General features: G+C 46.5%; 1 protein-coding gene across 2 annotated transcripts; it reads left to right on the top strand.

The window, feature by feature from the left end:
- Positions 1-476: 476 nt before the first annotated feature.
- SALL2 (spalt like transcription factor 2) lies at positions 477-11998 on the top strand (the record flags this gene model as incomplete). Of its 2 annotated transcripts, none has more annotated exons than XM_081106547.1 (2): positions 477-600; positions 9057-11998. In XM_081106547.1, the coding sequence occupies 2 exons, from the start codon at positions 528-530 to the stop codon at positions 11996-11998; spliced, it is 3015 nt and encodes a 1004-aa protein (XP_080962673.1). The 2 variants fall into 2 exon arrangements, with proteins under 2 accessions (XP_080962673.1, XP_080962674.1); XM_081106548.1 differs by lacking the exon at positions 477-600 and adding an exon at positions 8598-8664.
- Between the last annotated feature and the right edge of the window lie 14283 nt (positions 11999-26281).

The following is a 26281-nucleotide window of genomic DNA, read 5'->3' as shown; positions in this document are numbered from 1 at the left end:
TCATGAAAGGATCAAAAGCACTGTGAATATCTTAGAAGAAGAGTTAGGAAAACAAGTGGTGGGTATTTTATGAACAGACCGCACGGGGAGAGGCCCAGGGCCCCAGCAGGGAGGAGAGGGTTAAATCCTTTCCTCTGCAGCACAAAAGAAAAGAGTGTGCGGAAAGATTAGGATTTTTGCTTTTACAATGGGAGCTGCAGAAGCGTAGGGAAGAAGCTGAAGGGGAAAAAAAGGGGGCGTCTCCCCTTTAAAGACTTGCAGAGATTGAGAGAGAAAGAGAGAGAGAGAGTCAGGGACAGAGAATCAGAGAGAGAAAGAGAGAGAGAGAGAGAGTCAGGGACAGTGAATCAGAGAGAGAGAGAGAGTTTGTCTATCTCTGGGAAGAGAGAACATCTCTGCTTCACAGTGATTTGGCTGAGGGAGAGGCATCAGTTGGCTTCAGACCCAAGGGAGAGACCAGACCAGGTCACCCTGGTTAAGACTAAGTGAGCGTCACCCCTCCTTCCCTCACCTCTCTCTACCCGGGAATGTCTAGGCGAAAGCAGCGGAAACCCCAACAGTTAATCTCGGACTGCGAAGGTCCCAGCGCGTCTGACAACGGTGGGTGCCTGGGGAGGGAGGAGGGGGGAGCTCTGAGTGCAAGCCTGTGTGGGTCAGGCCAGGGCAAGGGGAGGGCCCCCGGGCCATGGGCTAAACCAGGGGGAGGACATAGTCACAGGGGAGAGGACTGGAGGGGGCAGGAGGGGGGGGCTGAAGGAGTTGAGATACAGGGACTAAGGAGATGACCTGTGGTAGGGAGAAGCCCCACTTGGCTTTTCTCAGGAATGATTCTGTTTGTGTTTTCCTTGTTGTTTTTCTCTGGATGAAATGGAGTTTTCAAACTGGCTCTGTCTCCCCACCCAAGAGTTTTCTCCCCAGGTCCCCCTTTGCTCACTGGTCTTTGTGCCGTTGCTAAGTAACATCCTCAGACCTGAAGACTGTCTCTTAGGGGTGGGATTTTGCCCCCCTTTTCTTTCTGGAGAGTTGGGTTGCAAGAGAATGAATTGGATAAATGCGGAGATTCCCCTGAGGGAGAAGAGAAAAAAGTTTCTCATTGTTGGGCTGAGCAGAGAGCGGATCAGAGCTCCCAGAGGGAGATAGCTAATGTCGGTCAGATGAAGCCTGGTTTGGGACTTGTATCCGTGTCACCTGGGATAGAAGCTGGAGGGGAGGTCTGGATGAGGTGCTTAGGTTTGGGCTTCAAGGTAGGCCAAGCTAAAAAAAAAAAAAAAAAAAAAGTATGCGTTAATACGTACATGCATATCATTTTGTAAGGATATTATCATCTGTTTTTTTAAGTGATAGAATTTCTTTATGGGTGTTGGGGTAGATTTCTTATAGCATTCCAGGAATAGGCAGACAATAGAGCAATAGGGTACTGAGAAGTAATATTGTCCAAAGTCTCAGAAACAGAGGCATAGTCAGGATGAAAACCCAGGTTTCCTGAGGCTCAGGGTTGGTGGTGCTCACTCCACTAAATCAGGGTTTCCAAACTTGCTTGATGGGTAGGTCTAGGCTAGAGTCTGGGCATCTATATCTTTGCAAATGTCCAGGTAATTCTTAGGATCAAGCAAGGGTTGGACATACTGGTCAGTGGTATGGCTATATGTGTTCTCACTGTGACAGTCATGACTCAGGGATAAACTATTTGTTTAGCAAATAGTTAATTCACCCAACAATGTAGTGTAGGATTAGGCACAAGGGTTCTGAAGCCAGACTCTTAGGATTCAAATCCTGGCTCCACTACTTGGTTAGCTGAGCAATCTTAGTTGTTTGCTTTACCTCCCTATGCCTCAGTTTCCTCATCAGTAAAATAGGGATGACTATACTAGCTACCTCACTAGGTTATTGGGAGAATCGAAATGAGTTAATATATGAATGTACAGCACTTGGAAAAATTACTAGCATAAATAAGTACTTAATGCACGCGAGTATTGTTATTATCATTATACGTTAGGACAGTGGCAATTCCCAAAGTGCTGAAATATGACCAAAACTCAGGAATCTCTTGGCAGATTTCAACATTTCTTTATGAGAGGGGTGCCATGAAAAGCTCTAGGAGAATGTATTTGAAGTGACCAAAACTAACCCATGCATTTGGTTTTCCACCTGTTGTAAAAACATGACTGGAGGCCAGTCACATCGGTGCTCCAGGTGTGATGGCTTGACCTTAACAGACATACTGTGCTGCGGGTAGAACACCTCCTCCTCAGAGTCACTGCTTTGCTGGGATCCCACTGTGCCCATATTTAGAGGCTCATGGTGGTGACATCTGTTCCCTCCTGGGACACATTAGCCCTTCTTAATGCCTCTGCAGGCCGGATGTTTCCTCCTCCTGCGCTACAGGAAACTTCCCTCAGACCCTCAGAATTGCCTCACAGTCCCGCTCCCCTGCTGGCTTGATGTTGGAACAGTGCTTAATCTCCCCCAGCCCAGGAGGCTTCCTTTCTCTTTTCCCAAGTCTGCTCACCCATTCTCATTCCACAGCTGAGCAAAAATCTGTGAGGGACCCAGAGGAACCTTCAGCAACTGCCCTGAGTGGCTTCCCAAGCTCCTTGAGCTGTAGCTCCCACTTGGGGCTGTGAATCCTGGGGGGCATAAAGATGCTGCTCCAAAGCCATCCCCATGGAAACAGTGTAGACTTCAACCCAAGGTCAGCAACAAATTTCAGTTGAAATATTGCCTTGAGCCATGAAAATGAGAAACATAAATGTAAAGAGCGGCAAAGTATAGTAACCGTAGTTACCTCCTAAGATCTGCCTTAAGAAAAGCATAAGGGTTTTTTGATCAGCATTCTCCTGAAAGCGAAAGATCCTGGGTTACTTACATGACCTGGAGGGCTACTGGGTCTCATCTGTTAAGATGTGGGAGCTGTTTGATGAAATCTAAAATTCCTTCCTGCTCTTATGAGATATGTAGATTTCTCATTTCCTCCTTTTCCACAGATAGGGTTTCTGTTTGCTTATGTGATCTTCAGTCCCCTGACTTTTTCTTCTACCTTTGAGACATTTTCTTGTTCTGAATGCCCCAACAATTAGGTAGGGAAGTTTCTTTTTTAAAAATATATTTTTATTGATTTCAGAGAGGAAGGGAAAGGGGAGAGAGATGGAAACATCAATGGTAAGAGAGAATCATTGATTGGCTGCCTCCTATACCCCCCTACTGGGGATCAAGGCCACAACCTGGGCCCTTGATCGGAATCGAACCTGGAACCCTTCAGCCCGCATGCCAACGCTCTATTCACTGAGCCAAACTGGCTGGGGCAGGTAGGGAAGTTTCCTATTTGGGGGCTCTTATGTGTGTCCCTTGCTGTACCTGTGAAACTGGTCGTTATCATGAGCATCAGCAGACATGTATTTAGGAGGCTAGGGTGCCACGGAGGTTTTCTGGAGTCTTTGCCTTCTTTCAAGCAATGTTGACTCTATGTGACAAGCAGATGCTGAGCCTTTGTTGCACATTTTTAAAGCCGCATCTCTGCAGCGACCTAAGACGTCACCAAGAAACAGTCTGTAAAACCTGTTATCCAGCCATGTTTTTGTTCAGCTTCTTTGACCAGAACACCCAAACCTAACAGAATAGTTATTGCACATAAGTGATGAGAAGGAAATAGTCTATTTACTTTAAAACTCTGGAGAGAGAAAAAAAATCTCTCCCCTACAGAGTCTAGAAATCTGGATGAGAGAACATAAGGGACGTGAGTAGGGAAAATGTAAACTAGTACATCTGGGAAATAAAGGAAACAACCAGAAACCCAGATATTTAGTGAGAAGGAGAAACCAGGACAACAGCCAAACAGATCTAGAGGGAGAAATGGAAGCTGGCTGACATCAAGAGCAGCAAAAGGGGAAGAAAGCAAAATTAGAGTTTTAAGGGCTCTGTTCTCTTTATATCTGGAAGCAGAAAGCAACGTCCCTCAGGCTAAGCCCTAAGCCTTTCAGCCCTAGGTACCCCTGGGTCAAAAAGAGAGCATTTCTGAGTGGATAGAAGTAACTCAGGCATGATGTGGCAGAGACTGGAGAAGGAAGCAGAAAGCCTGGTTTTCAGTCCAGCCTGGACTTTGAAGCTATGTGACCTGGGGCAAGTCCCTGCTCCCAGGGCTTCACCTTTTGGCCTGTAATTAATGACACTCATCAATAATATTTGTGGAACATTTACTATTTGTCAGGCACTATGCTAAATCCTGAATGTATTTTTTGTTTATTCCTCCCAACTACACTATTATTACCTCCATTAAAAAATTCTTGTGTGTGGTAAAATACTATACTCATTAAACACTAATGCCCCCTTTCCCTCTTTTCCCCTCCCCCTGCGCAACCCCCCCCCCCCCCCCATCCCTGGCAACCACTGTTCTACTCTCAGTCTCTATGAATTTACCAATTCCAGGTACCTCATATAATGGAAGCATATAATATTTGTCCTTTTGTGTCTGGTCTAATTCATTTAACATGTTTTCAAGGCTCAACCATTTTGTAACATGTGTCAGAATTTCATTCCTTTTTATGGCTGTACCTCCATCTTAAAGAAGAGAATCCCAAGCCTGAGATAGATTAAGAACATTTCCCAAGGTCACAAACATTACAAAGTGCTGGAACTGAGACTTTAACTCAGGTCTGTTAGATTCTGAGCTGGGACACTCAATGACTGAGTTCAAAGAAGGGGTCAGATCTCTCAATTCCCTTTCAGCTCCCAAGTGCTATGAATTCTGAGTCTTTTGATGTCAGAAAAATATCCATTTAAAATACTTTTTTATGTTTGACCTAAGATATTCCTATTCTGGAAACAAACATATTTTTCTCACTTCGCACCAGATATACAAAGCATTGTGCTTGCATAATTATCCACCGTGTTGCACAGGCCCTGGGTGCATTAGTAGGTGTGGGTGACAAAGGAGTATCTGTGTATATTTAGGAGAGAAGAGTGAGGAAGAGAAGATGGGACATTATGCCTTAGAAATAGTCTATAGCAGCAGTTACAGAATCACTTCATAATTATGGACCCTGCTAATTAGTGTTGGTCCAATGTTTATAGTAAGTAGGCAGGTGTTTTGTTTCCTTAATGGCTGGAAAATTCTCAAACTCTTTGTAGAACAAAGCCTTTCATCTTAGAATTAGAAATGTGGTTCAAGAGGCACATTGGGAAAGGCAATACGGTGGCTAAATTCAGTCAGGTTTAAATCATCAAGTTTTCTTCACGGAAGTAGAATGCATGATAACTAACGTCTGGCTGTGGGCAGAATAGAGAGGGTGCCTGTCAGGAAGATTTAGCAGTGAGCAGCTCATTTTGCCTATGTCCACATTTTGGCCAGATTGGGCACAGATAAGATTTGTGAGGAGCAAAGTGGAAGGGTTGATGGGAAGGGCAGTACTCTGATAGGTACTGTGGTTCTCATCCTTGTGTGGACAGTAAAATCACCTGAGGAACTTTGCAAACATATTGATGCCTGGATTCCACCCTCAAGGATTCTGAACTGCTTGGTCTGAGGTGTGGCCTGACCATCGGGATTTTTAAGAGCTCTCCCAGTAATTCTAATAGGCAGCAAAGTTTGAGAACCATGTTCAACAAACCACCTTGCTGCACATTACCCACCTGTTTTCCTCTTTGTTCTCCCCTGCCATTCTCTCCCTAGCCTAAAGCAGCCGTTGGATGGCCCACCTGGTTTAGAGAGTCACCTGGTTTTCCCTTTTCCTCATCATTTAAGCTCTTTATAAATTTAAACAACCATGTCCAGGTCTTAGGCCTTCATCCATCCCAGATTTTGCATGTGACCCAGAATAGCTTACCTCACCTTATCTGCTATCTACTACACCATTACCAGCTTAGTTTATTCCAGCCAGTGTTTATGACTTCATTTGTGTCTGCCTAAAAATCATGCCCCCCTTTTCAAGACAGGCAGTGAGTGCAAAGTGCTGAGAAGTAGAGGGTTCCTCTTACAGGTGGCTGTTGATCTGTCACCTTTCACCAGGGACTAAATTTACCTTAAAGAAGAGTGCAGGTCAAATTACGCATCAGAAAGCAAGTTTCATTAAACCCAAGAAAGGGGACAGTGTTTCCCAGGAGAAGATGAAAAGAAAAGGATTTCTTTTCTTGTAGGAAGACTTGACAAAACAGCAACTTGATATCAAATGTTCAATGCTAATTAACAAATGCTCAGTAGAAAGCTTCCATCTGATTCCCTGCCCTTCCTGAGGCTAGAGAGCAAATGGCAGGTAGGTGCCACACAGGGCCCTTTCTTTAGCATTAGGGAAGCCACACAATGTTGATGTGCTTCAGAAAGCATTGGACAGGAGTCAAAATCCTGAACGCTTCCTTCACTGATTTACTGTGTGGACTTGGAAAAGTCACCTAATCCCTCCAAGCTTAAATGTCCTGATGTGTAAACATAACATTGCACTAACCTGTGACTTGCCAAATTGCAACAGACCCTCCCATTTCCTCATTGTAAGGGTCAGCCCTGGAAGCACTTAGCTCATCTGTTACAGAGCCATCGTTTACTATGTTATGATTCTAATGAATTACCTGAAGTTTCAAGACATAACTCAGTAAAATGTTTTCAGTGAAAAAAGATAGCAAAATTTCACCCCGTCGGTGTGGCCCAGTGGTTGGGTTGATTGTCTACTGATGAATCAGGAGGTCATGGTTCCATTCCCTGTTGTGGCACATGCCCAGGTTGTGGGCTCGATCCCCAGTGGGGGGAGTGCAGGAGGCAGCCAATCAATGATGCTCTCGTCATTGACGTTTCTATCTCTCTCTCCTCTCTGAAGTCAATAAAAATATATTAAAAAATAAAAGATAGCAAAATTTTGTTCAAAGGTTAAATGATGTTACTACTGTTAGGTTGTTTCAGCTCCTTCCAAAAAAGATTCCCTACCCTTGACATATGCCAATGGTATTAGCCAACATTTTATTTCAGAAATTACTAAGATTAATAAGAAAAATGACAAATTTTAGTATACACAAATTTTAGTGTATTTCAGTTTATTTTGTTTTGCCACTGACAATGTAAATTCTCTAATCCATAATATCTGGCACTCCCCCGAAAATTTAAAGTCCCATATGTACATACTAAGAGCTTCTCAAGTTTTTGTCCCCACAATACTTCTCTGAGGAAGATAGCACAGCTATGATATTCCCACTTTTCAGAAAGGGAAATAGTGGCATAGTGTGGTATGACTGACCACCGTGCCTCAACTTACCAGGCAGGCAAGAATAGAACTGGGACTAGAACAACATGGGTTTACTGTTGCTCAGGCAAACCACAAAACTAAGAACTTGTGGTCACCTCCTGTTAGTGAGATAAATTCTTTTAGGAAGTGGGAAATCCATTTCAAGGTAGGAAGAGAATGAATAGTACCCGATCTGGGAGGCATCTTATCCCTGCATACCTCTCTCAGAATAGGAGGCTAGGAGGCCTGTTGCCCCGAGCAATTTCTAGGCATTCAAACCAGGTTGAAGCTGAAAGGGGCTTTAAATCCAGAGGCTGCCAGGCAGCCCCAGCTGCATTTTTCCCATTGTTTCAGGACGAGCTCCCCTCCCCCAAAGTTAGAGCTAGGTGGGCCAGCATCTCCCCAAGCCCTCCCGTCCTTAATAGTGACAGTGTGTTGCAAGAGGACAATGAAGGAAGAGCAGAGAAGATGGCTCATTTAGGAGATGGCTCCTTAAATAAGCATGAACTTTGTAATTTACGTGTGGAGTAGCTGATCTGTGGAGTAACTTGCACTCAGCTATTATTCCGGAGGAGGCGGGGCAGGGTGGTTGGAAAAGAGGAGTCCTGAAATACCTTTCTTGGAAATTCTACCTTGCAGCCTCCCACCCTGAGAAACTTCTTTTGTGGAGGGAGGTGAGGGAGGGTGGTAATTGAGGTGAGGAAGACAGGATCAACCTTGGGGTGTTTTGGGGTGTGTGTTGATGGATGAATGTTTTGGGTTCCCCCTGCGCTCTGGCTTCTGGGGCTCCTCTGAGGCGATCAGACCACCCTCTCTGGAGTCGACGATTTCCAGGCTCAGCGGATCTTTTATGCAAAGAAAAACAGGAGAAGCCTATCGCTTTGCTCTGTTGAACAGGGTTGTGTTTCCCACTGTGCCCCCTTGAGCTTGCTGGGGGAGGGGACAGGCCTGGGCAAAGGCATCTGGAGATGGGGTGAGCTGGCAGAGGGCAAGGAAAGGTGAACCCCCACCGTGACCCACAGCACCTGTCACTGAGCCTCCGGAAACCCTCCTAAGCTCCAGGTTCCCGCCCCCGCACACCCACCTCCGCCCCAGCTCGCTCCTCTTCCAGCTCCCGCCGCCCTCCCCAGCAGTTCCCCCTCACTAACTCTCCTCGCCAGCAGCCCCACCCCCATCTCCCCTCTCCCAGCTTTCTGGCTTCTGCTCCTCCCACCTCCGCACCGCCCCGCTCCCCTCCCCCGCCTCCCTGCCCCCGCCGCCGCCTGCGATCTCCATCTCTGCAGTCTGGGCCGCTGGGTGCAGAGGCTGCCGCAGCCCCAGTGGCCACCGCCACCTCCCCCAATCCCCATCCCCATTGTCTCCCACTCCACCCAGCCCTCCACCTCCCCCACAACCATGGCGCACGAAGCCGGGAGAAGCTCCCTTCTCCGGGGGCCCTGCGGGGAGCCGGCGGAGCCCGGAGGTGCGGTAGGGTCCGGACTGGGCACGGGTGGGGGCGGAGGGGACACGCGGGGGGGAGGGGAGGACTTTCGGTGGACGGGATCAAATGCACGTTTATCTGCATAGACGCTCGTCCGTGTCCCACACCTATTCCATGGGCCCGCTGGCGGCCCGGGGTTGGTGGTGGTGGGTGGGGGGGACCCGGCAGGGCACTAGCTTGCGTGTTCCCCCACCGCACCCCCTGCTGGGGTTCTCGCGTCCAGGAGTGTCAGGACTGAGCTCTAGCCTTCTGCCTGGCCTGATGGTGAGCTCATCTCCCCTCCCCCAACCAGCAGTTACTGGGCTCGTAGTTAATTAGAACCTCGGGATGGCCATTCCGACCGCACCACCCACGCCTTCTCCTCTTCTTCCCAGGTGATGCTAGCGAGGAGGACCACCCCCAAGTCTGCGCCAAGTGCTGCGCACAATTCACTAACCCGACTGAATTCCTCGCTCACCAGAATGCATGTTCTACTGAACCCCCTGTAATGGTGATCATCGGAGGCCAGGAGAACCCCAACAACTCTTCTGAACCCCGGCCTGAGGGCCACAATAGTCCCCAGGTCATGGAGGTGGAGCACAGCAACCCCCCGGATCCTGGGTCCTCTGTGCCCACAGATCCCACCTGGGGAGCAGAGCGGAGAGGAGAGGAGTCTGCAGGGCATTTCCTAGTCGCTGGCACAGGTACAGCAGCGGGGGGAGGAGGAGGCCTGATCCTGGCCAGTCCCAAGCTGGGAGCAACCCCATTACCTCCAGAGTCCACCCCTGCGCCACCTCCTCCGCCTCCACCGCCCCCACCGCAGCCCCCAGGCGTGGGCAGTGGCCACTTGAACATCCCTCTGATCCTGGAGGAGCTGCGAGTGCTGCAGCAGCGCCAGATCCACCAGATGCAGATGACCGAGCAGATCTGCAGGCAGGTACTCCTGCTGGGCTCCCTAGGCCAGACGGTGGGCGCCCCTGGCAGTCCCTCAGAGTTACCTGGGACAGGGACTGCCACCTCCACCAAGCCCCTGCTTCCACTCTTCAGCCCCATCAAGCCTGTCCAAACTAGCAAGACACTGGCATCTTCCTCCTCCACCTCCTCCTCCTCAGGCGCAGAAACGCCCAAACAGGCTTTCTTCCACCTTTACCATCCGCTGGGGTCACAGCACCCTTTTTCTGCTGGAGGGGTTGGGCGAAGCCACAAACCCCCACCTGCCCCCTCCCCAGCCCTGCCAGGCAGCACAGATCAGCTGATTGCCTCGCCTCATCTGGCATTCCCAGGCACCACGGGATTACTGGCAGCACAGTGTCTTGGGGCAGCCCGAGGCCTGGAGGCCACCGCCTCCCCAGGGCTCCTGAAGCCAAAGAACGGAAGTGGTGAGCTGGGCTATGGGGAAGTGATGGGTCCCTTGGAGAAGCCTGGTGGACGGCACAAATGCCGCTTTTGTGCCAAAGTATTTGGCAGTGACAGCGCCCTGCAGATCCACCTGCGCTCACACACAGGTGAGAGGCCCTATAAGTGTAATGTCTGTGGCAACCGCTTTACCACCCGGGGCAACCTCAAAGTGCATTTTCACCGGCATCGTGAGAAGTACCCGCACGTGCAGATGAACCCTCACCCAGTGCCAGAGCACCTAGACTACGTCATCACCAGCAGCGGCCTGCCCTACGGTATGTCTGTGCCGCCAGAGAAGGCTGAGGAGGAGGCAGCCATGCCAGGTGGAGGTGTGGAACGCAAGCCTCTGGTGGCCTCTACCACAGCACTCAGTGCCACGGAGAGCCTGACGCTGCTCTCCACCGGAGCAGGCACAGCTACGGCTCCTGCACTCCCCGCTTTCAATAAGTTTGTGCTCATGAAAGCGGTAGAGCCAAAGAGTAAAGCTGATGAGAATACTCCTCCAGGGACTGAGGCCTCCGCCATTGCAGGGGTGACGGAAAGTGGCACAGCAACCCGCATGCAGCTAAGTAAGTTGGTGACTTCACTTCCCAGCTGGGCACTGCTTACCAACCACTTTAAGTCCACGGGGAGCTTCCCCTTCCCCTATGTGCTCGAGCCCTTGGGGGCCTCACCCTCTGAGACATCGAAGCTGCAGCAACTGGTAGAGAAGATTGACCGACAGGGAGCCGTGGCCATGGCCTCCACCGCCTCAGGAGCCGCCACCACCTCTGCCCCTGCAGCCTCATCTTCAGCTTCATCCGGACCTAACCAGTGCGTCATCTGCCTCCGGGTGCTGAGCTGTCCTCGAGCACTGCGCCTGCATTATGGTCAACATGGAGGTGAGCGGCCCTTCAAATGCAAAGTGTGTGGCAGAGCTTTTTCCACCCGGGGCAATCTGCGTGCACATTTCGTGGGCCACAAGGCCAGCCCAGCTGCTCGGGCCCAGAATTCCTGCCCCATCTGCCAGAAGAAGTTCACCAATGCAGTTTCTCTGCAGCAGCATGTTCGGATGCACCTGGGGGGCCAAATCCCCAATGGTAGCAACCCGCTCCCTGAAGGTGGGGGAGCTGCCCAAGAGAATGGCTCTGAGCAATCTACAGTCTCCGGGGCAGGGAGCTTCCCCCAGCAACCATCTCAGCAACCATCCCCAGAAGAGGAGTTGTCTGAAGAGGAGGAAGAGGACGAGGAAGAGGAGGAAGATGTGACTGATGAAGATTCTCTGGCAGGAAGAGGCTCAGAGAGTGGAGGTGAGAAAGCAATATCAGTGCGAGGTGATTCTGAAGAGGCATCTGGAGCAGAGGAGGAAGTGGGGATGGTGGTGGCAGCAGCCACAGCTGGGAAGGAGATGGACAGCAGTGAGAAAGCAATTCAGCCTCCTTCGCTGCCACCGCCACCACCATCAGACAGCCTGGATCAAACACAGCCGAGGGAGCAGGGAGGCAGTGAGGTTGCAGAAGTCACCGAAGAGGGGGGCAAACCAGAGAGGAGCTCAAGCCCAAAGGCAGCACTCGCTCTCGAAGGGGAAGGCAGTAGCACCACCTTGGTGGAGGAGCTGAGCATGCAGGAAGTGATGAGAAAGGAGCCAGGAGAGAGCAGCAGCAGAAAGGCCTGTGAGGTGTGTGGCCAGACCTTTCCCACCCAGGCAGCCCTGGAGGAGCATCAGAAGACCCACCCCAAGGAGGGGCCACTCCTCACTTGTATTTTCTGCAGGCAGGGCTTTCTCGAGCGGGCTACCCTCAAGAAGCATATGCTGCTGGCTCACCACCAGGTACAGCCCTTTGCCCCTCATGGCCCTCAGAATATTGCTGCTCTTTCCTTGGTCCCAGGCTGTTCTCCCTCCATCACTTCCCCAGGGCTCTCCCCCTTTCCCAGAAAAGATGACCCTACAATCCCATGAGCCTTTTTTTTTTTGTTGTACCTGCTACCCTTTGACCTAGTTTGCAGAAACTGAGAGCTCTGTAGAAGGACCTCTAAGATTTAAGAGGCTTCATTTGTCTTTTTCTCTAATTTCTTACATAGTATGTCCCAAGTGGTTTTTCTCTAGTCCCCGAGCTTGGAAACCATGCTCACAGGAGATTGACCCCCCTGAGGAATTTTTCTTCTCCATTCTTTGTACCTGAGGGAAATAGATTCTCTACAGCTTTCACATTCCCAAGGGAAACCCTTCCCAGCTTCCCTGGGGTGACCCTTCTCCCCTCCCCTCTCTTCCACTCCCTTTCCCTTTGGCAGGTGCACCTGAGCACCCACATTTGGAATTGCAGCCCAGCCCAAAGGGACCAGCAGCTGTCCCTGAAGGGCTCAGTGCCACTCCTCTCTGGTGACCAGGTCAACCTGCAGGGCTTCTTCTCCCAAGACATTCCTGCCCAGCTGGTAAGGGTGGGCCTCCTGTCTTTCTGGAACTAGAACATGGCTTTCCTGTCCAGTGACCTGCCCACCCAAGCCTGGGAGTTCCAAATCCACTTCCACTACCACTACCACTTTGGCACCACCAGTGCTATTTGGTCCAAGAGCTGTGGCTGGGGACATGCCTCCAGCAACAGGATTCAGAGAGGCTAAAGAGAAAAGAGCCCTCTTCTTATTTCAACCTCCTGCATCCAAGGCAGTGCCTGAACAGCTTATCATAGAAGAGAAGTAGCAAACTGCATTCCTTCCCCCTGCTCCAAAAGGTGCTAGCAATGAAGGTGCAGCAATATCTGTATCTGTGGCTCAGCCCTAGTGGGTAGGGAGAAATAAAGGGCATACTCTTGCCAGTAAGCTCCTTGATAATCTCATTAAGGCAAAGGTCGATATGCCAAGACATCTCCAGCTTCTCGTATTCCTTCATCATTGCCTCTCCAAGTTAGGAAACAAGTGAATTTCTTGCCAAGATGTCTCCCCTGGAATATTTTAGGAAATGTGAAGTTAGTTCATATCTTTAATAAGCGCTGTTGATGAGGATAGTTGAAGAAGTAATGGGGAGTTGAGGAGTGTTGCTCACTACAGGGCTTTATAGTGGGAACCTGTGTGATTAAGAAAGGGACGTGATATAAGGGAGTGGGCCTCGAATTCTTGGTTGGATGGATCTCATGAATGTTCTTTTGGACTAATAGTGACTTAGGGTGCAGCAGTGCACCATGGATCTTGGGAGAGTTCCTAGCACTAGTGTGCTTCTAGTTTTAGATTACTCCCTCCTTTACACCCTGGCCCCTTGTATTTTCATCACCTTTCTCTCTCAAGGCCCATTTCCTGCCCATTTTGCCTGCCCATGGACTGGGGCTTATGTCTTTGCTACTATCTGGCTCTTAGAGTCCCAGACTTTGGGAGATGAGCTCCAGATGGTGTCCTCCCTGCCTCTCCATCTTATAATGAGATGTAGTATTTACTCTTAACATAGGATCATTTGGAACAGTTCTGAGGAGGAGAAAGTGTTGGTTCTGCTAGTGACTGAATTGAATGATGGTTTCTCCTCTGAAGATGTAGGCTCCAGAGCTTCCTAACATAGAAAAATGTGAAGAGCAGACAAGGGAGCTGTTAGTGTCTTTCCCTTTTCATTAAAGGTGTTTTAACCAAATATTTGTGTGTTTCTCCTTATTTCATGACTAAATAGCCAGCTGGGGTGTGATATGGCATTTCCTAACATTGAGATTCCCTTCCCTGCCAAAAGCTGAGCATATGGTGCTAAAATATTTAATTTATGCAGCCTTGTCTTAAAGCAATCTCCAGTGAATGTAATTTCCCTGTTCTCAGAAGGTTCTGCAGGGGAGTTGCCCACTGTGTGCAGTCACTGTCGAGGTTTTCTCTTCGCCTAAAACCTTCTACCACCAGGCTTTTATGTTTCATTTTGTGGAGGTGTTTGTTTTCTTTAAAGGTTGGAAGCTGTTTATCAGTCTTTCCTGAACTCCAGGCCATCCTGGCTGACATCAATTAATTTGCAGAACCAAGATGAATTAATCTTTATGATCCTTGAGGTCAGATATTATAAACAGAAAGAAAAAGAAAAAATAATTCAACCCTAATAATTTCTACCAACAAGATAAAGGAGGATTCTTTTCTTTCTTTTTTATTTCAGAGGGGAAGAGAGAGGGAGAGAAAATAGAAATATCAATGATGAGAGAGAATCATTGATCCACTGCCTTCTGCACACTCCACACTGGGAATCACATGCCCCACACTGGAGATTGAGCTGACAACCCAGGCATGTGCCCTGACCAGGAATGGAACCAGGACCTGGTTCATAGGTCAGGTTGACGCCCAACCACTGAGCCATGCCAGCCAGACTAAAGAAGGATTCTTAGCAGAGGAAGTACATTGGGGGTGGAAGCATGAAATGAAGAGCATATCTATAGGCTAATATACAAAGTGTCCCCTTGGGAGCTCAACCAGGAATTCAAATGCTCCCTATGATGTGTGCTGATCACCAGGGGGCGGCACGAACGAAGGAAGGCCCCGGCTGGCAGCCAGAAGTCCCCAATCGGCCCTGATCACTGGCCAGGCCTAGGGACCCTACCCATACACGAATTTTATGCATTGGGCCTCTAGTATATGTGTGTGTGTGTGTGTGTGTGTGTATACACACACACACACATATACATATAATTTTTTACAACATGGTAAGGTTCATATTTAATTCTGCAACCTTGGTTTCATAAAGAGAAGATAATCCACATTGGCCTGCAGTCTGAAGGGTCACGGGTTCAATTCCATCAGGGGCACATGCTTCTATTATGGGCTCAATTCTCACACTGGGGTGGTGGGGACAAGTGGGGGAGGCAACCAATCAATGTGTCTCACATTGATGCTTCTGTCTCTCCCCCTTCCTTCCACTCTAAAAAATCAATGGAAAAAATGTCCTTGGGTGAGGATTAACAAAAAAATTTTAAAAAGAAGATGCTCCAGAAGTTTTTTTGTGACTACAATATCACTGAATCTTAGTGCTAAAGAGATGGAACTGGTAAAATGATTTGCCCGAAGTCACTTGGTGCTGGCTTCCTGCTACATCATTAAGGACTCCTGGTATAAAGCTGGAAGACAGAAGGGAGGGAGTGTGTAAATCTATTTTGGCTTGATAAAAGGTAAAGAATGATGTTTGATTCTAGTTGCCCCCACAACAACAGTACAGATTCCTTTAAAAGGTACTAATAAATAGGAACACTTAGGAATCTTGTGAACTCAATTCAGGGAAGAAACAGCTCCTGTCTCTTTAATTCCTGGCAAAGCTTTATAAATCTGTTTTTCCTTTCAGCCTGTGGAAGGAGATGGGTCACCAATCCTTCTATTTTCTTTACCTCCCCTACCCCTATTGGACATAGGTGATGCCACCTAACTAATTAAACTAGACTTGCCCTCTCTCTAGATGCCAGTTCTCATTATGATAACAGCTGTCAGTGAGGCCACTGCTGACGGTACTTCCTTGGGCAGGTCAGCGCTGAGCCTGACTCCCCATTGCCCTCTTTCTGTCTCCTTTTCACTCTTTTCCTACCTGTGCTGCTGCTTCTTTCATTGACCTCTCTTACCTGACAGCTTTTATTTCTTTTTCTTTTCACCTTAAATTTCTTTCTCTTCTGGAGCCTTTAGTCTCCCTTATTGCAGCCTCCAAGCCCCACCATTTCATATATGGTTTTCATTGATATTTTTAGAGAAAAAGAATGGGAGGGAGAGAGAGAGAGAGAGACAGAGAGACAGAGAGACAGAGAGAGAGAGAGACAGAGAGACAGAGAGACAGAGAGACAGAGAGACAGAGAGAGAGAGAGAGAGAAACATCCATTGGTTACCTCCCGCACATGCCCTGACCAGGGATCCAGTTCGCAACCCAGGCATGTGCCCTTGACTGGAAATTGAACCAGCAACCAGCAACCATGGGAAGATGCATCAGAAGATGGCCAATCAACTAAGCCACACTGGCCAGGTTGCATTTCTCACTCTTAATCCCTTCATTTGGCCATCTTTTTGGAAGGTGAATTAATTCTAACCTGCTGGAATGAGTGTGTAAATAAATGCGCTTGCCAAACACTATACATGAAATAGTCAGTGGATCCAGTTCAAACTGGATGGATAAAGAGAATTACTATTAGGAGTGAGAGACAGCTTCTTTGCTTATTCATTCAGTTAATTTATGAGGATTTATTTTCTTTCAGAGGCCAAGTGTTGAGTAGATACAAAAGTAAATAAATATGACACAATTCTGGCCCTAAGAGTTCAGTCTAGGAAGAGAAAAATGTAAACATTTTTACATGGTGGTAATACATACTTTGATAGACACAAACAATGGCCTGTAGATTCCCAGAGGGAAATAACTAACTAAATGCAAAGATGGAGAAGGGTGAGGAAGTGTATAATTCTCTTGAATTCAGCTTTCATAATAACCACTTTAAAATCCATACAACAAACTAAGGACCAAGACAGTTACTACTTAAGAACCTACACAAGATACACTGAGTCTCCTTTGGCAGATACAGAGATGTGCTGTTTTAGAGGTGTTCCTTCAAGAATGAAATGGCTACTCCAGCTGTCCTGCTCTTCACCAGCCCCAGGCCAATGACTGAGCGAGGTGGTGGGTGGTACAGGGGCCTAGTCATTCCCTTGGAAGTTGGGACTCTAATGAGCAATTTTTCTCAGGAACTTCCCATCAGGCTGGCAGAGACTTTGTCAGGTCTGCATTATAGTCTGACAGTTCTCCCTCCCCAAACTCCCTTCCTGTCCCCCATGTTTTTAAAATCTATGTTGTTGAAAGTATTACATATGTTCCCTTTCTCCCTCATTGACCCCATCTAGCCTGACCCCCGACCCTGTTTTTGTTTTTCTTTTCTTTTTTTAATATATTTTATTGATTTTTTACAGAGAGGAAGGGAGAGAGATAGAGTTAGAAATATCGATGAGAGAGAAACATCGATCAGCTGCCTCTGCACATCTCCCACTGGGGATGTGCCCACAACCCAGGTACATGCCCTTGCCCGGAATCGAACCTGGGACCCTTCAGTCCGCAGACCGACACTCTATCCACTGAGCCAAACCGGCTTCGGCTGTTTTTCATTTTTAAAAACATATTTTTATTGATTTCAGGGGGAAGGGAGAGGGAGAGATAGAAACATCAATGATGAGAGAGAATCATTGGTAGATGCCTCCTGCACACCCCACACCAGGGACTGAGCCCACAACCCAGGCATGTGCCCTGACTGGGAATCAAACCATGACCTGGTTCATAGGTTGATGCTCAACCACTGAGCCACACCAGCCAGGGTGCCCCCCTCCCCCAATTTTTTCTTAAATATATATTTATTGATTTCAGAGAGGAAGGGAGAGGGAAAGAGAGATAGAAACATCAATGATGAGAGAGAATCATTGATTGGCTGTGTCCTACACGCCCCTACTGGGGCTTAAGCCTGAAACCCAGGCATGTGCCCTTGACTGGAATTGAACTTGGGACCCTTCAGTCTGCAGGCCAACACTCTATCCACTGAGCCAAACCAGCTAGAGCTCCCCCTACCAATTTTTAATAACTGTTACTCCCCCAAAAAACGTTTTCCCCCCAATAAAACTTTTTAAAAAAAATATATTTTTTAATTGATTTTTTACAGAGAGGAAGGGAGAGAGAGATAGAGAGTTAGAAACATCGATGAGAGAGAAACATCGATCAGCTGCCTCCTGTACATCTCCTACTGGGGATATGCATGCAACCCAGGTACATGCCCTTGACCGGAATCGAACCTGGGACCTTTCAGTCCACAGGCCGACGCTCTATCCACTGAGCCAAACCGGTTTCGGCCCCAATAAAACTTTTGATCTCCTGTCTCAGCATGTGCTTCTCAGATATTTCAACCTTTGTCACTCCTAAAAAGGCCTAGATTCTACTGACATATGTTCATCTCTCTCAAACTCCTGTGACTCTGGTTACCATCCCTGGACTTCTCAGTAAACCAAGGAACATCTGTTTCCTGATTCCCAAAACAGACTTCCCTTTCTATGTCCTTCCTTGTCTTTTCTAATGTTTAATTTAATAACAGATTGTCTAACCCCAGTGGACTTATTTTGCTTTTGATCATAAAAACTTAGGTCCATCAGGTGTGGCTCAGTGGTCACGGTTCGATTCCCAGTCAGGGCTCCAGCTTGATCCCCAGTAGGGGGCCTGCAGGAGGCAGTCGATCAATGATTCTCATCATCGATGTTTCTATCTCTCTCTCTCTCCCTCTCCCTTTCTCTCTGAAATCAATAAAAATATATCTTTTAAAAAAAAACACAGAGAAATTTAGAGCCTGGCTGGTGTGACTCAGTGGTTGAGCATGTACCCATGCACCAAGAGGTCACTGGTTCAATTCCCCATCAGGGCACATGCTCAGGGTTGTGGGCTCAATCTCCTGCAAGGGGCGTGCAGGAGGCAGCCCATTGATGTTGATGCTTCTCTCTCATTGATGTTTCCATCTCTCCCTCTCTCTCTCAAAATCCATAAAACATATTTTTAAAAAATAAAATACTTAAGGAAAAAAAAAAAACCTTTGGCCAAAGATCCGTTGGTTAGTGCTGTAGATGTTTCAGTAATTCGTTGCTGTGTAACAAACCATCCCAAAACTTAGGGTCTTAATAATTATGTGTTTGCTTGTGATTTCATGTGTCTGAGTAGGCCTCAACTAGGATGGCCTGCTTAAGTTTCATGTGCTGAGGGCTGAGCTTACTCGAGCAGCACTGATTTGAGCTGGAGCATCCAAGTTGGCCTTACTTCTGGTCGCTCAGCTGAATGGCTGAAGTGATGGAGCCTCTTTCATAGATTCATCCTCCAGGGCCTCTTCCCCTTCAAGGTCTTTCAATCTCTAGAACAGCGGTTCTCAACCTGTGGGTCGCAGCCCCTTTGGCAGTCGAACGACCCTTTCACAGGGGTCGCCTAAGACCATCCTGCATATCAGATATTTACATTACGGTTCATAACAGTAGCAACATTACAGTTATGAAGTAGCAACGAAAATAATTTTATGGTTGGGTCACAACATGAGGAACTGTATATAAAGGGCCAGAAGGTTGAGAACCACTGCAGAATATCTCTCTCTTTTACTTCTCTCTTTTCAAGTGACTTATCTATCAGGATAACTGGATGTTCATGAAGGCCAAGGTCTCTAAGAAGGCAAAAGCAGAAACTGCAAGGCCTCTTAAAGTCTGGGCTCTGAAATTCAGTATCACTTCTGCCACATTCTGTTGGCCAAAGTTAGAGGGCCAGCTCATACTCAAGAGGAGGGGAAATGAGCTTTACCTGTTAACAGGAAGAGTGGCAAAGTCACATTGCATAAGGGCATGTGGGATGGGAGGCATTGTTGTGGCTAACTCTGAAAAGTCTACTACAACATTCTATATAATAAAAGCCTAATATGCAAATTGTCCCCTCGGATGGTCGATCGACTGGGAGTTCGACTGCTCGCTATGACATGCGCTGACCACCAGGGGGCAGCGTGGAACATGGTGGGCGTCGGTAGCAGGAGGCAGTGCTGCGGGCTCCGATGGGCCCTGATGAGAGTTGAACTGCAGCAAGATGGTGGAGCAGGTGAGTGGAAGGTGCCAGGCCAAGGTGGGTGGGAGCAGGGGCCTGATTGCCCCACTGATCGCCCCGCAGATGGTGACCAGTGGTGGCGGTGGCGGGGGTAGGGGCTGGCACCTGGCTCCCAGGTGCTGAGGGAGCCGGGCAGGGGGCCTGCCCCTGACCGATCGCCCAGCAGGCAGGATGGTGGAGCAGATGAGGGGGCGGCGCCAGGCCAAGGCAGAGTGCCAGGCAGGGATGCAGGGCTGCGAGGCTGGGGGTGTGAGCTGGGGCCCAATCTCCGCAGGCCACCCCAAGGGAGCCCACCTGTGCACGAATTTGTGCACCGGGCCTCTAGTATATGAAGAAAAGTTAAGAAATGTAGTGTATGCAGCACTCATCAGCTCACAACTAGGCTTACACCTGTTTTGGGTAGAAGAGATCTAGGTGAGGTTCCTTCCTCTCTGCGGGGCTCAGGGTTGTACGCAGACCAACAGTGGGCAGACAAGAAAGCAGCGGCTTTCCTTTTTGGCCCCCAGTGGCTTCTTTTTTTTTTTTTTTTTTTTTAGCAGAAAACTCTATCTCTCTCTCCCTCTCCCTTCTTCTCTCTGAAGTCAATAAAACAATTAAAAAAATAAATAAATGCTTCCTTAAAAAAAAAAAAAAAAAAAGACTCTATATGCAGATCATGCTAAGTGGCCCTCCTGTGCTCCTAAAATTTGCCTAATTTACTACTGTCATGATTTACCCAAAGTGAATGTGAAAGCAAAGATCTCTGGGGGCTGCTCTTCATCTGACTTATTTTCAAAAGTACTTGTGTTACTTCTTTGGCTTCCTCTGAAGATGAGAGGAGGCAATCCAGGCCTTAGGAATCCCAGAGCCTACCAGAAACTGTCTCTCTCTCTCTCTCTCTCTCTCTCTCTCTCTCTCTCTCTCTCTCTTTTTAGAGTTTTCTTAAATTTTTATTTATTTTTTAAAATTTTGTTTTATTGCTTAAAGCAGTGGTTCTCAACCTGTGGGTCGCGACCCCTTTGGCGGTCGAACGACCCTTTCACAGGGGTCGCCTAAGACCAGCCTGCATATCAGATATTTACATTACGATTCATAACAGTAGCAACATTACAGTTATGAAGTAGCAACGAAAATAAATTTATGGTTGGGTCACAACATGAGGAACTGTATTTAAAGGGCCAGAAGGTTGAGAACCACTGGCTTAAAGTATTACAAAGAGTATTACATATGTCTCCTTTTTTCTTTTCTTTCTTTCTTTCTTTTTTTTTTTTTAGAAACTAAGTCTCTTCTTCTAGAAAACCTTTCCTTTCCTAGACAAAAATGCTTATACTGTTTAGGGGGTGACCTGCAGAATTCTGATTTGAAGATGAATCACTTCCTTTCATCTTCTGCAAGGTATATCCAGTACTCTCTTTCTCCTCCAAGACTCTAGTCTTATTGCTATATAAACTTCTATATATTTCATTTCTATTTGTTCAGGTCCTTGAAAGAAACAGAAATTATATAACAAATGATAAATTCAGACTTGTGAATAGTCAAATGTTAATTTAACAGTTCTATAATACTGCCATAATAGGGCTACCTTACTTTAGTAATAATACAAGTGTCTAACCATAGGGCCATCAAGGATACATCCCAAATGAAAGTACAAAAGCAACTCTTATTAGCTTTCTGAGGGCAGTTGCTAGACCAAGGTTATTAAGAAGCAAATACGCTTAGGTAGAGCAGTCCCCGTGAAGTCTTCCTGATTTCATATCAGCCAACTTTCCCAACAGTATTTCAGCTGAGGAAGACAGTGTTTTTGCTTCTCATTCAGTGTAATCCCGAGAATTAAATGTTCAGAGATGCTCATGTGTGTGCATACTCATTTCTGCGTCCTCTACTTCTAGGCTCATATATAAAGCTACACATCACAAAAGGCAGTGTAAAATACCTAAGAAGTAAAGTAAATTCAGAAAATGAGATGGGAATTAGTATTTTGGTCACTACTAAATCTCTAAAATACCTATTACGTAGTAGTCACTCAATAAATATTTGCTGAATGGATGTAACTGCCACATTCCAATTCACATACATTTGAATATATATATATATATATATATATATATATATATATATATAGTGTGTGTGTGTGTGTATATATATAATTTTTTTTAATTAAATCTTTATTGTTCAGATTATTACATTTGTTCCTCTTTTTCCCCCCCATAACTCCCCTCCTCCCAGTTCCCGCCCCAACCTCCGCCCTCACTCCCCACCCACTGTCCTCATCCATAGGTGCACGATTTTTGTCCAGTCTCTTCCCGCATCTCCCACACCCCTTTCCGCCCCAAGAATAGTCAGTCCATTCCCTTTCTATGTCCCTGATTCTATTATAATCACCAGTTCATTCTGTTCATCAGATTATTTATTCACTTGATTCTTAGATTCAGTTGTTGATAGATGCATATTTGTTGTCCATAATTTGTATCTTTACCTTTTTCTTCCTCTTCCTCTTCTTAAAGGATACCTTTCAGCATTTCATATAATACTGGTTTGGTGGTGATGAACTCCTTTAGCTTTTCCTTATCTGTGAAGCACTTTATCTGACCTTCAATTCTGAATGATAGCTTTGCTGGATAAAGTAATCTTGGTTGTAGGTTCTTGGTATTCATCACTTTGAATATTTCTTGCCACTCCCTTCTGGCCTGCAAAGTTTCTGTTGAGAAATCAGCTGACAGTCGTATGGGTATTTGCTTGTAGGTAACTGAGTTTCTTTCTCTTGCTGTTTTTAAGATTCTCTCTTTATCTTTTGCTCTTGGTATTTTAATTATGATGTGTCTTGGTGTGGTCCTCTTTGGATTCCTTTTGTTTGGGGTTCTCCGTGCTTCTTGGACCTGTAAGTCCATTTCTTTCACCAGGTGGGGGAAGTTTTCTGTCATTATTTCTTCAAATAGGTTTTCAATATCCTGCTCTCTCTCATCTTCTGGCACCCCTATAATTCTGATGTTGGTACGCCTGAAGCTGTCCCAGAAGCTCCTTACACTATCCTCGCATTTTTGGATTCTTTTTTCATTCCGCCCCTCCGGTTGGGTGTTTTTTGCTTCCTCGCATTTCAAATCATTGACTTGATTCTTGCGCTCCTCTGGTCTGCTGTCGGGAGTCTGTATAATATTCGTTATTTCAGTCCGTGTATGCTTAATTTCTAGGTGGTTCCCCAATATAAAATCGAGGGTCTCATTAGTTTTCTTGTAGATCTCATTAAGTTTATCGGCAGCTTCTAAACAGTTCTTGAGAGACCTTAAAAGTGTGGTTCTGAACTCTATATCTTCCATTGACAATTTTGTCCTGTTTCTTTGTCTCCGCATTTTGTTATGCTTCCTTGGTGCACCCCCTAGTGGTCTTTGTGCGCAGTCTTGTAGTTAAGCCTTGATTGTTGTAGCTAATACCAGGGAGGGTTTGACCTCCAGGCCAAGTGGCTATGAGAATCAGCTGTGTCTGCAGTGAGAGAACTTCTGTCCTCTAGGGAGGTGCTAATCTGGCGTTTGCCTGAGGCTATCCGGCAAATGCCTCGGTGCAGGGCTTGGGCGGGGCCGGTTGCACAGGATCAACAGGGTGGGCCGGAGAGAGCAGTTATGGGGGCTCTCAGTCCTGTCCCCAGGGGCTCTGCCTCTCTGAGTCCCAGCAATGGCTGCAAACCTTGGAGAGAAAGCTTCATTCGCTCTGACCGAAGCCAGACAGTCGCGCTTCTCCCGTTTGAGTCTGGGTCCCTAAAGACTCGCCTGTATCTGGAGCTCAGAGTCTGCGACTCCCTCCCGATTGAAAACGCCAACCGCGCCCTCCGCCGCCAGCCCGCTCCGTGCACTCCGCACCTCAGAATTTCACTTCAGCACTGCGCCTCCTCTGAGTGTCCGTATGGGTTTCTCTTTCCTTCTAGTTGTAGGACTTCCACTCAGCCAGCGTTCCTGTGGTTCTGGGTGATGTCCCTTCCGTTTTTTGGTTTCACTTTTGAAGTAGTTGTTCAAAGCAGCAAACTCCGGCGTTCATATATAATTTTTTAAAATTGATTTCAGAGAGGAAGGGAGAGGGAGAGAGAGAGAAAAACATCAATGATGAAAGAGAATCATTGATTGGCTGCCTCCTGAACGCCCGACACTGGGGCTCGAGCCCACAACCGGGGCATGCACCCCTAACCGGAATTTGAACCCAGGACCCTTTAGTCCATAGGCTGACACTATCCACTGAGTCAAACCGACTAGGGCCACATACATCTTTTTTTCACAATAGACTCTGTTCATATTCATCCCTTGCTTTCCATTACTATCCATAACCAGTTTTTGAGTTAATTGAAGTTCCTATCATCAAAGACTTAGTTACAATAGGCTAACTATTTTCCCTGTCTTTAAACTCTCCTTTATCCCCATCTGAATCTAATTAGAACATAAGATAAACCTTAAAACACTCCCTATTCAAAAACTCTAAATTATCCCGTTATATTGTGATTAAATTGCAAGCTCTTTACTCAGGTAACATGTGCTTTTTTTTGCAATCTGGTCTCAAATATGGAAACAAATACCCTTCTAAATTCTCAAATAATATAATTCTCTATGTTCTAGTGAACTAATCTGGGTTAACAGGGAATTCATTTGCTTTCTTAACTCTAGTCTAGACGTTTGTTTTTAATCATGTCTTCATCCTGGAATTCTGTCCAATGGCTTCACCTACTGCAGACCAATCGGTCACTTCAAGCCTGAACCTCGGTGCCACCTTCTTCCCATGCCTTCCTGGGTCACCTGGGCTTGGAAGCCTCGTCTTCTTTGCAATCACATTTATTTTTAGAGCCTATGCTCATGCTACCGTATGTTGTAAAGATGGTTCAATATTAATAAAGGGTCCTGGCTCCTTTACCAGGCCAGAAACTCTTTGAAAATAGAAGACATGCCTTTTTTATTTTTTTTTTATTATTATTTTTTAAATATACTTTATTGATTTTTTACAGAGAGGAAGGGAGAGGGATAGAGAGTTAGAAACATCGATGAGAGAGAAACATCGATCAGCTGCCTCCTGCACACTCCCCACTGAGGATGTGCCCGCAACCAAGGTACATGCCCTTGACCGGAATCAAACCCGGGACCCTTGAGTCTGCAGGCCGATGATCTATCCACTGAGCCAAACCGGTTAGGGACATGCCTTTTTTTTTTTTTTTTAATTTTTATTTTTATTTTTTTTTTTATTGCTTAAAGTATTACAAAGGGTATTACATATGTGTCCATTTTATCCCCCCACCCTAGACAGTCCCCCAGCCTCCCCTATCCCCCAGTGTCTTAAGGGACATGCCTTTTTTAAGCGATTCTTTCTGACACAGTGTTTGGCATCATGGAGGCTTTTGATGAACCAGTGCCCCATTCAGAGGACCCTTTAAAAAAACAAACTTTTGTATTTAAGCTTACTACATGTACAGAGAAGTGCACATACCAAAATTGGCTTAATTTTCACAACATTCTTATGTAACCAGCTACCAGAATAAGAAACACATGCAACCCGAATCTCAGAAGCACCCCCCGTCCCCTTGTATCCCTTTATGAGGACTCTATTTCAATGTACTACTATGGTAAATGTAGTTTTGGTATAAGAAGAGTGAGAAGCCCTTAGCTGGGTATTTCTGCTGGTTAGAGAGTCATCCAGATGTGTTAAGGTTGCTGGTTCAATCTCTGTCAAGGCACATGCAAGAATCAAGGAATGAATGCATAAATAAGGGAAACAACTAATTGATGTCTCTCTCCCTTCCCTTTCTCTCTAAAATGAATAAAAATAATAGAAAAATATTTTTTAAAAGAAGAGTGAGATTATACATAGATACCTTATAATATCACTGCTCCATCTCTTCTTCCCTCTGAAAATTGTGCCCACCCATACACACCCATGGATTGGAACTAATAGCTATCTTTGTAAATGAATGCATGGAAACATAAACCTACACCTTCAGTGAGAAAGATATGTATCAAACTGTCAGAGGAATTCGTGATCCCTCATTTTAAATATCTGTATTACAAGTGTCACTCTAGGACAGTGATGGCAAACCTTTTGAGCTCGGTGTGTCAGCATTTTGAAAAACCCTAACTTAACTCTGGTGCCGTGTCACATATAGAAATTTTTTGATATTTGCAACCATAGTAAACCAAAGACTTATATTTTTGATATTTATTTTATATATTTAAATGCCATTTAACAAAGAAAAATCAACCAAAAAAATGAGTTCGTGTATCACCTCTGACATGCGTGTCATAGGTTCGCCATCACTGCTCTAGGAGGACTATCTTAGTCAACTCTCAAGACTAATCTTATACCATCTCACACCTGTCAGAATGGCTATCATCAACAAATCAACAAATGACAAGTGCTGGCGAGGATGTGCAGAAAAAGGAACCCTCGTGCACTGCTGGTGGGAATGCAGACTGGTGCAGCCACTGTGGAGAACAGCATGGAGTTTCCTCAAAAAATTAAAAATGGAACTCCCATTTGACCCAGTGATCCCACTTCTAGGAATATACCCCAAGAAACTAGAAACACCAATTAGAAAGGCTATATGCACCCCTATGTTCATAGCAGCACAATTCACCATAGCTAAGATTTGGAAACAGCCTAAGTGCCCATCAGCAGATGAGTGGATTAGAAAACTGTGGTACATCTACACAATGGAATACTACGCGGTGG

This window comes from Myotis nattereri (assembly GCF_964212035.1).
Source record: "Myotis nattereri genome assembly, chromosome: 1".
Lineage (NCBI taxonomy): Eukaryota > Metazoa > Chordata > Mammalia > Chiroptera > Vespertilionidae > Myotis > Myotis nattereri.
This window is presented reverse-complemented; position numbering and strand designations above follow the sequence as displayed.